General features: G+C 38.3%; 2 protein-coding genes across 3 annotated transcripts; one reads left to right on the top strand and one right to left on the bottom strand.

Moving 5' to 3' along the window:
- The first annotated feature begins 38 nt into the window (after positions 1-38).
- Positions 39-6,304, top strand: LOC144654479 (vacuolar ATPase assembly integral membrane protein vma21-like). 2 transcript variants are annotated; one of them, XM_078514637.1, is made up of 5 exons: positions 39-193; positions 585-688; positions 2,910-4,779; positions 4,907-5,972; positions 6,216-6,304. In XM_078514637.1, exons 1-3 carry the CDS (start codon positions 159-161, stop codon positions 3,041-3,043), a joined length of 273 nt encoding a protein of 90 aa, XP_078370763.1. In that variant the 5' UTR covers positions 39-158; the 3' UTR covers positions 3,044-4,779; positions 4,907-5,972; positions 6,216-6,304. The 2 variants fall into 2 exon arrangements, with proteins under 2 accessions (XP_078370763.1, XP_078370762.1); XM_078514636.1 differs by having other exon boundaries at positions 4,907-6,304.
- Positions 3,250-10,406, bottom strand: LOC144654437 (uncharacterized). Its single transcript, XM_078514589.1, has 7 exons — positions 10,264-10,406; positions 10,064-10,163; positions 8,799-8,884; positions 7,237-7,335; positions 5,333-5,380; positions 4,574-4,639; positions 3,250-4,079 (listed from the first exon to the last, which is right to left on the bottom strand). Exons 1-7 carry the CDS (start codon positions 10,333-10,335, stop codon positions 3,999-4,001), a joined length of 552 nt encoding a protein of 183 aa, XP_078370715.1. The 5' UTR covers positions 10,336-10,406; the 3' UTR covers positions 3,250-3,998.
- Between the last annotated feature and the right edge of the window lie 194 nt (positions 10,407-10,600).

The raw sequence follows: 10,600 nt of genomic DNA, 5'->3' as shown, positions 1-10,600 counted from the left end.
CCGTGAGAGAGTGGGACGAGATTAGTTCCAGTCCTCCTCTTTGTTGTCACTCAAAAGATGGCGGACTGACTGAATTGAAGAAGTTGTTGGTTTCTTAGATCCTTTATAGCAGCCCAACGCACTTGAAAATTATTGTTAGATTAACATAGTATCTAAAAATGATTAGATCTGACGGCGAAGGAGATACCTTAGGGTAGGTGACTGTAGTGTTGCAATCTATTTTTTCTGTCTGTTCAATGAAATGACATTTTACTTAATAAGAATAGAAAGTTCAACTAAACTGAATATCTCTCTGTCGTTTTCCTCTTCTTATTTTGAGTTTCATTCTAACGTCTGGGTTTCATTGTATCTTTGTTAAGCAGGGTGTAACGCGGTCTTTTAAAGGACACGTTTTATGGCAGAATGAGAAACAAAACATCATTTTGATCATAAATTCATCTGTAAAGAAATATCCATTTCAAATAGCACTTCTTTGATACTAAATTGCCAAACAGATATAATGTTAATAGATCTTTTAGTGCTTGATTTTGACTGTTGATATATCAGTATGTTACAAATGTTCACTGTTTGATTGATTGACACAGGCCTCGGGAAAGATCAGTACTCTGGACTCTGTTGAAGTTCACATTAGCCATGATTTTATTGCCAATATCCTGCTTTTTCCTTTCCAAGAAGATGGTCTTTGAAGGTAATTAAACTGTTTGATACAAGTCTCAGTGGTAAAAATATTATTATAGTCTCTTTGTTCCAAAAATGATAGTCTCCTACGCAGACACTGTTACATTTTGTCATGCAATGCTCTCTGAGGAATGAGTGTGGTACATATTGACCCAAAACAAGGGCTGTGTGAGACAGCTTCTAATTATTTCTCAATGCTTGCCAAGTTAGACATGAGATCTAGAGGTCAAGAGTTTTAGTGCAGCCATGCATGCATGCTTACTGCCAGGAGCAGACCTAGATCTTTACACCTCTCCCCTTTTTGTAAGCTTGAAGAAAAGTCGTATGCTCACGTCTTGTTGCCACTCCTCTTTCCTTCCCCCCCCCCCCCCCCCACTCCACTTGTTCCTGCTCAGTTCCAGTCCCCCTGCCAGCTGATCTAATGTGATTGGTAAGGGGGATGGGGGAATGCAGATACGGGTTCTTTTTTATCACATTATAAAATGCTGGACCTAGACAGGTTGGGGAACATTATAAGAATCCAGGAATAGGGAAAGGGGGGGGGCTCCCTTACATATACAGTAGCTATATACCACATGTGGCACCGCAAGGTATGGTTTTCAAGCTGTTTTGGACTGAAATAGATTATAGTCTGACTTTGACCATTGTGGTCTGAAAAAGGGTATGGTTTGAGCAATTTGGTCAGAAAATAGGTATAATATAATAAAAATTTGGTTTGTATGTGATCTTAAAATCGGTTTAAAAAAGTTGGTAAAAACGTGTAAAAACTGAATTTTTGGTAACTCTCTGTTACCTTCATCAGAGTTAAAATTGGTTCAGTTTTTGCATAATAAGTTTTATACACCGCCGGTCTCTAGGGATGTTCCCAATGTTAAATAAACTTGTGGGAAATGCACATGCTCATTCACACAGTTAATGTCCTGGATAGAATGTAGTGCTTCTAGGAATAGGCGTTGTTGCTTATTGTTGACATTTCTTTCTAAAATTTCTACATAATCCGGATGAATGTCATGGTCTGTTGTTTCCGCGTGAAATCTTATTGCGCTTTCGTTATTAGATCTTGTACCAGGCTTGTGCTCTGCGCCGTGCGAATTCCATGATCTTTTACTCTCTCCCACATAGGCAAAATCAGGTGTTTTGCATTTGACTTTGTACACAATTCCCTTGATCTGATTTGTGGCGGGGCAGTCGTTTGGTTTCTTAAAGATACTGCCAACTGTTTTAACAGTGTTAAGCACACGTCGAACTCTCTCGGATACACCCTTTATGTAAGGGATTAAAGTGTAACCCCTTGGACTCTCTTGACTTTCTTGGTTTTCTGGCTGCATGGTTTCTTGAGCCGAAACAAGGCAACGATCAATGAAACTTTGGGGGTATCCGATGACTTTAAGGTCACAGATTACTAGTTGTTTTACGCTCTGTTTCCGCTCAGAGGTTGAGGGAAGATATTTGGCACGATCCATTAGTGTCTTTACTACAGCTTGTTTGCTTTGCACAGGACTATGTGATTCGAAGGCGAGATATTTGTTTGTGTGTGTGGGTTTCCTGTACACGCCCACTTCCACTTGACCACTCGCAGATACCGTGTTACTTGTATCAAGGAAAGCTATGGTTTGGCCTTCCGCGCCTGTAGTTGGCTTTTCTATTTGACAATTAGCTACGAGCCCGAGTTTTCTACGAGCAAATAGTCAACGAGGCGCAGCCGAGTTGACTATCGCTCATAGAAAACGAGGGCGAGTAGGCTAATTGTTTTAGTAGAAACTCTAAATGATTGCAGTCCAAAACCTGCAATATTGTGCACTTTGAAGACAAAAATCAAGAAAACTTACCGCTTAAAGAGCTACGTGCGTCCACGACTGTTTTCTATCAGCGAATAGAAAACAGTGGGAGAACCAATCAGATTTGCAGATTTCCAATAGAACACAGCTGAGTTTCTACTAACGTGAATTGGATATGAGGGTTAATGGAATTCAGATGGCTGTGGAAAACTCTGATGCTTTCACTCTTTAGGATTTTGTCTTTTCAAGTTTAGTCACGTTGTGCAAGGCTTGTTTAATATTGTTATTCGTTTGTGTCTGTAGTATTGTAATTAGGTTCTTGTATGTATTTTTGTCATTGTAATTTCTAAAAAAATTAAAATAAATAAAAAACAATCTAAAATTTTCAGAAAGTCCCCCTTGGTAACTAATGTAATCATGCTCATGTGATCTTTCTTTTTAATTATTTTTCAGATATTCTGGGTTATTCAAATGGATCTATTGGTGCAGCCACAGTAACTGTCATAGTTATTCATATTATTATTGGTTTATATATCTGGGTGGCTATCCAAGAAGAGCAACGGCCAAAGCCATTGAAAAAAGATTAACAAAGATGAAAGAAGGAAGATTGTGGACAAGAACTGTATTCAAAATACATTCCTCATAAGGTGGACAAGAATATATTTTGAGTCAAAGAAGTGAACTGTTGCAAACTCTGGAGGAGAAAAACTTTTTGTACAGACTCTTTTTAAGACTTTTCAGTCCAATAGGAGAATAATTTATTATTATTTAAAATCATAAATCAACCATGAAGCAAGAATAACAAGGCAGTGCTTTAATTATTAGATGTTCAAAGTGACCTTGTCAAAACATTTTTAGGCTTGTAATCTTAACCAAACAAAAAAACTAAATTAGCTTTCTCTTTCTCCCACTTCAGAGTGGGCAGGGTAACCAACTACCAATGAGTTTTTATTCTCATCAATTATTTTAAAATAATGCTAAAAATGGACCTTAAAAATGGACCTTAAAAAAACAAAGGAGAATAAAATCTAACAATGAAAACCCACAGACATGACCTTTTGAAATTGCTGAAGGAAACATTTGTTTTGTAAAAAGGTTCGCTAAGGTGATTGTCAGTGTTTTTAAAAGCTGAAGTCTGTAATCTTTCTCAGTCGAAACCATCCTTGTTTATTTACGGTTTATTATTACTTCTTTGTTGTTTTTCTACTTTGGAATACTTTTTTGAGGTTTCCTTCAATTTGAAAGTAATTCTGTACATTAGAAAAATGACTTTAGTTAACTTTTAAGTTAAAATAGATTTCTTCTTCAATCTTGTTTAAATTTAAAGCAACTTTCTATGCTAGTTTTGCATGTTTAACCTTAGTTTTAACAAGATTAGCTAAAATCTAATTTCAAATGGAGTCCTGACAATTTTTTTTTAATTAATAACTTATATATTAAAAGATTAGACATTTTTTATGCCAATTCTGGTATAGCTTAATCCTGCTTTGATCTGCCAAGCCTGGCTTTTCCATGTGAACTTGACGCACTGTATGATCTCCATTACACAGGTCTGTTAACCAATAGGGCAGAGCTTTCTGAATCAAGTGCATCATCGAGAGTTAGTTGGACAGCTGCTCTGTACTAAAATCAAACATTCACGAAAATTGTCACATTAATTGATTGATTGATATCGGGTCACATCAAATTTCCTCATTTGTGTTTAAGTTAAGTATAAAAAATATATAACAGAATATAAACTTTGTCTAAACTGTATCTTAAAAGAAATTTGTACACAGATGTTACATAGCCCAGAATTTTCTATCCTGCATGCAGCTATTGCCTATTTCCGCACACAGGAATAAGAGACAGCTGCACACAGGTGAAGAGCTTTCTGGTAAACTAATAATTGTCATTATGCAATATTATTGTATGTATGTACAGGCAATGCAGTTTAATGTAGTTGGTTGAAAGCAACGCAAATAAGGCCTGAGCTTAAGTTTTTGGGGGCTGCTCTTTGAGCTTGATAAATTTGGCGGGGTATGACGAGGTTAAGGAGGCTTCTAATTGGATTAACTTTATAGTCGAAAAAAGCAGTGTCTTGAAAAGTTGATAACACGTTGTGTATCCTAGTTTACCTTATTCATGCATTCTGCTCTTCTCAAATGTTTACAATATGAGTAAACACACAGCATAAAGTACATCTAAAGGAAGTAAAAGGAGAAAGATTGATTAGAATAATATCATGTAGTAGCATAGCCCAGCCATGAGCACATGCAAAGAGTTGGTCACATAGCTCTCCGCACGCATTGCATGCCTACTTTGATAACAATAAAAATAATAGGTAGACTGTCCACAGCCTCTCGATTTTTCAACGCAAAAAAGCAAAAGGAAGCGAGCGCGTTCTCACCACGCGCTCGTCGATCGGAAAAACACGAAAAAATAGAGGGCTGTGGACAGTCTAATAATAGGTTGATTGGAATATAGCCTTTGTACAGCTATGTACAGCCATCCCTCCCCCCTACACAGGTTAATTGGATTATGGAAATTCTTACATACAAGTAATCAGATGCCTGAACACTGTGAGATAAATTTGTTTACAGTGCTTACATTTTGAATTTTTCCTAATAGTCCTTCAATTTTTCAATGTAAGAGATTGTTTACATCTTAACACCATCAGGTCTAGTGATGGTGTTAGACTAAAATCTGAAACAGAGCATCCTTGATGGCATGTGTCAGAAATGCAACAAAAACCAACAGTTGGAATAAAACTCAAGCAAATAACAATGAACAGAAATTATTCATGTTGACGGCATAGTTTTCCAATTCGAGGCCCCATCATCCCTATGGGAAGGGTGTATTTCCCTCCTTCCCTTACACTTGAAATTTATACTTACAGAGATCACAAACATGACTGCATCCGATATGTACACACTGCACTTCAACTGCAATAGGACAATTTTGTACAGCACATTGTCAGTATCTGCTGAATTTCTTGATGCTTTTGGTCAGACTTAACTGTGTCTGTACAAGTAACCTAACCTAAGTATTCTTACAGTACGTAGTAAGGATTGTGAAATACCTCAAGGTTAATATTGTTAGCGGCTACTCATTTAGCGAGTTGGGAGAAAATCGCTCAATTTAGTACTCGCTGAAATTTGTCTCGATCAAATTTAATACTCGTTAAATTAATTAAAAGTACCTCCTCCCACCCCAAAGGAAAACTGCCGAACACGATATCACTATTTTTTTTTTACAATTTTTGGAAAATCGCTAAATAAAATAGTCGCTAAATCGTGCTTGGAAAAAATCGCTAAAAATTAGTTGCCGCTAAAATAGTAACCTGTAAAATGGAAACATTTGTCTGAAAGTGTACTCCTTTCTTGCTTCTTTCTGGTATTGGTGTCAACCTTGAGGTTTGGGATTGTTTTTCCACTGGATAGTGGGAACCCGGGGGTACTCCCACAAAATACCTATACAGCTATGTGCCGCCCAAGGCAACGGGGTTGTGATTTTGGTTTCCCGATCTAGAACGGGGTGTCCATTAGTCCAGTCCCCGAACTCTCTCTTCCGCGCGCCCTTTATAGGGGTTGAACCCAGGCGCGAGAAGAGAGAGAGTCCAGGATAGCTTGCATTCTAAGAGAGTGACGTCACACTCCTCGCTTCTGATTGGTTCGTTCTGAGCATGCGCATGCAAGTTATCCTGGACTTTCTCTTCGCGCGTCTGGGTTCAACCCCTATAAAGGGCGCGCGGAAGAGAGAGTTCAGGAGCTGGACTAGGTGTCCATTTTAGAGACGATTTCTAGAACTGGGTGTGATGTTTCGATCGCAGGAAAGTTTTAAACTACCAGCAGCCAAAACGGGGTGTTTTTTTTTTTTTTGGTGTGCTACTTGTGAGATCCGGGAACATACCGTAGTACCCCCTCCCCCTTCCGGAAGTGGGAATCCATCTATCCCCCCTGCCTAACAACTGTAACTTAAATGCTTCTGATCAAAACTAAGTAGACTCGTATCAGTTCTAGGTGGGAACAATAAATCCGTTGTTAAAGTAATTTCCGTGAAATCAGATAACTCATTTCAGACCTTGCAAAAATGTCAGAAATACTGCTGAAACTGATCAAAATGTTGGGCTCAGTAATTCTGTGCTAAACATAGTGCCCTGTAAAGCAGCCGGTGTTTTCGCTTTCCTTTCACGCTAAAAGAAAACAAAAACGACAATGCGCACCAGCCCCGTGGGGGGAAGGCCAGTCCCGATTGTGCTCAGCAACTTTTCAACAACTTTTGGCGTTCGGAGCAACTTTTTGATGTTCTAGTAAGCTCGAGCAAGCTTTGCCTGTCTGAGCATTTTTTGAGAACAATTCGGGTTTAAAGCACGTATCAGTCAAGCACGAAAAAGTCAACGATTTCATAGAAAACTTGAATTTATGCGAATTTCTTGAATGTTTATCACGCTTTTGAACATATAACCTGTCACTTGACAACGTTTTTTTCCCGTTTCGTTAGACTAAGGAGTATCCTTAAAGTTCGCCCATATCTGCGAGCAACTCTTTAAGGCTAAGTTTTAAGCTATTCTCGACCGATGTGTTAGCAATTATTGTGAAGAACGAAAAATAAAGCTTTTAATAAACGTTTATATAAAAATATCAAAAATTTAGCTAGCAACTTTTGGATTTTAGGCAATTTTTTTAGCAGCTTTTTGGCATTCCAGCATTTTCGAGCACAATCGGGACAGGCCTACGCCGGTACGCTGGCTACGTTTCCATTTTCCATGAAAGTGGACTGAAATGGGAATGGGAATTACCTTGACTTCAAAAGCCACATAAACAAAGATGACACTTATAGAAAACAGCTCCTCCAACAGCACCCAGACCAACCACGGAAATAACAGCCACCGCCGACGCTGAAAAACAAACGGAACAAAAAAAAAAATTACGCGCATCACACCATTGCTTTTAATCATTTAAGGCCAATAGTAATGTATTTAGATAACGCATTTTCCACACGTATCTTTTCAAATGCGCTTTACAATTCAAGTCAGTGACGATTGGACAGCGAAGACGCCTCGTGGTGACCGCTAGCACTGCATTCATGGTCTTCCCCCACCCCAACCCATGAAAACATGTGAACAAGCCAGATCACCGTGAAAACACCAAGGACTGCGTTCATGGTCTTCCCCCACCCCAACCCATGAAAACATGTGAACAAGCCAGATAACCGTGAAAACACCAAGGACTGCGTGCCCCACTCTTTTCTGACAGTCAGTAAGTGATGCAGGTTCTTTATTGCGCAGTAACGTCCCCTACCAATTTATGTATGAAGAGGTGTACGAGACAAGGCCAACGGAAACATATGAACTGAGAGAAGTTTCTTAATACAATAAGGGTCACTTAAGAAGTTAGTATTGTCAGTGTCATACTGATAAAATTCGTGTTAAATACACTCTGACTGTTGTAAAGGCAAGTGCCTCGGATCCTCGGAGTGCACTAGAAAAGCTTCTGGCACCCAGGGCTAGGCATGAATAGATTGTGCCAGTAAATTCATGAAAAGTTTCCCTACAATATACCCAAAAGTTGCTCTAAAGTTGCTTAAATATCAAAAAGTTGCCACCAAAATTTAGAAAAGTTTCTTGCTCTCTAGAGTCGTTTTGTTTTAAATTAGATAAATACTCAAAACATGTTTGTTTGTTTGTTGCCATTTAAACATTTTCATTAAATATTCTTACAATCATTAAAAGAGGCCAAAAAGCCATTGTTATATGAGAAATATAAATACGTCTTTGTTGTAATCAATACAGTGGCGGATCCAGACCTTCAGCTAGCTAAGGGGGAGCCCGCTTGACTATGAATATTGAATTCTGCGAAGAAAATTCCGGCACTTCAAAGAAAATGCGCTATTTCCGAAAAAATAAGGGGGGGGGGGGGGGGCGGGCCCCGTGGCACTTCAAAGTGGATCCACCACTGCAATATACTCTTTAAACTCGACATAACTTCAATAATAGATAAAAAATAAAAAATAAAACTAGAAATAAAAAAAGATAAAAATCCTTCGAAATGAAACGACCTTTTATGGTTTGGATCGGTTTTATATCGATTTGTTGTTCAAAAGCTGCCAAGGAAGGCAAAAGTTGCCCTAGGTTGTTGGTACTACAAAAAGTTGCTCAAAACGCTAAAAGTTGCTCAAAAGTTGCCGAGCACAATCTATTTATGCCTACCCAGGGCACTGCAGGAAATCCACAGTTTTTCGCGATGTGCACAAATAAACAAAACCCTCGCATAATATTTTATCGTCAGCGCGTGTGTTCACCTAATCTTCGAATAGGGTGCTAGCTTAAAATCAAAGAAATACAATCACAGTGACACAAACCTTAAAAAGTCCGATGAGCAACAAAAGCGACACAGCTATAGACACCGCTGCTACAGACATCTGAAGTATTGTGATAAGCTGGAGTGCTATGGAAGAACAAATTGAGCACACGTTATAGTTAACTCAACTCAGACTTCAAGGCAAAAAGAAAGGAAAAGCTTTAGTTATAACGTGTTTTTTTGTTGTTGTTGTTGTTTTCTTTTCCCTTATGCTCTTATATAGTTTCGTCAGTACAGCCATCATTTTCAATCATTTTTTGCGTGACCAGTACACGCCTCTTTGGTTATGTCTGAACTGTTGCGGTCATTTCGAGCATTGCCTTTCGTTTTAGTTTATTTTGTAAACAAGGCCAAAAACATCGCTTAGCTGCATGGAAGTTGCAATACTCTAAAGTCGTTTTCTGTGGAGTAACTTGCGCTCAAGTTATTATTTTTTTCGCGCTCGGTATTCTCTTTTTGACTGGGTCGTGCGAAAAGAGCGCAGAAAGAACTTGACAAAATTGCGCAAAAATTCGTTATGATTAGATGAAATAATTTTAATGGTTCATTTCACTTTCGTGACCACAAAAAACTTCATCCGCATGATTGCGGCACATTGGAGAAACAATTTACATAGTATTTGTGTTTACGACTAAAATATCTTCTTCGGGGTTTTTCGGCCGTTCGCATTTATAATATAATGTACTTGTATTAATTTGATATTAATTCTGGATAATGCCATTAGGGTAATTCTGAATAAACATCGTAGTACAGGCCGACTTCCTTGTTTTGTAACTTGCCACATTTAAACGATTGCGTGATGTGAAAGTCAATCTCAATATATTGTTCATAGATGTATTCCTGTTAGATTTGATGACAAACATTTGCTCGCTTCGCGAACACAACCCGTTAGTGGGAATTGAGAAAGACTTTTCCCCCTCATAATCCCAGATCTGTCACTGAGCACCGTTAAGACTTATAACTTGGCGAAATGTTTGATTCTGTTTCCTGTTAATTTTCTTGCAACTCGAAGTAATTTCAGTTTTGATCCTTGTTGTGCTCAAGTCTACAGGAAGTAAAGACTAGAATCTTAAATTTATTGCTTTTCAAAATCAAAAGTCCTGCCTCATTCGACAACGTAATAACTATCAGGAATTCGAAATGAGAGCCAACTATAGAATAGAAATAATATAGTATATAAAAAGATACATTTTGACTGTTATGCACTGATTTAAATAGGCCGCCAGTCCGCTAACATGAACTGATGTTGCTCTGAAGAGAACTTACCGTTAAAGTCGATCTGCAGCTGTTCTCTTGCGGCCGCTGTCATCCTTTGGCGAAATTCTAAGTTGAACCACTGAAGGTAAACTCTTGCAGCACCCAGCAACTATCGGAGAAGAATCATAAGATTGTAGTTTTGAGAGTGATCGTCCGTAGTACTCCATTCAACCAGGAATTATAACAAATTCAAATATGTCTTGCTTTACCAAGCTGCAAAGCCCGCAGACCCAAGATCCTTCGTAAATATTGAAGCAACATAGAAACGTTTGAATGGCCATTTTTCTATCCTTTCGGCCGGTAATGTGAAATTTTGTGTCAAGTATTCATAACGCTTCGTACACTACCAATATCAAACTGATAATATTAGCATTTAATTTATTCTTACACAAGGGACTTTCGATTCCCCACTCAGTGGTTTCCGTCCTAAACTTTCATTTTCGCTAAAAGGCTATGCGGCAGCAGAAATAGATTCTTAGGGGTAAATAGGAATAGTTTCAGCCCATTAGCAGTTTGAATAATTATTGCAACTTGATTATAAAGTGT

Source organism: Oculina patagonica, chromosome 5, assembly GCF_052425735.1.
Source record: "Oculina patagonica isolate OP01 chromosome 5, crgOcupat, whole genome shotgun sequence".
NCBI classification, from domain to species: domain Eukaryota; kingdom Metazoa; phylum Cnidaria; class Anthozoa; order Scleractinia; family Oculinidae; genus Oculina; species Oculina patagonica.
Note: the sequence above shows the minus strand (reverse complement) of the source record. Positions and strands in the feature narration are given on the sequence as shown.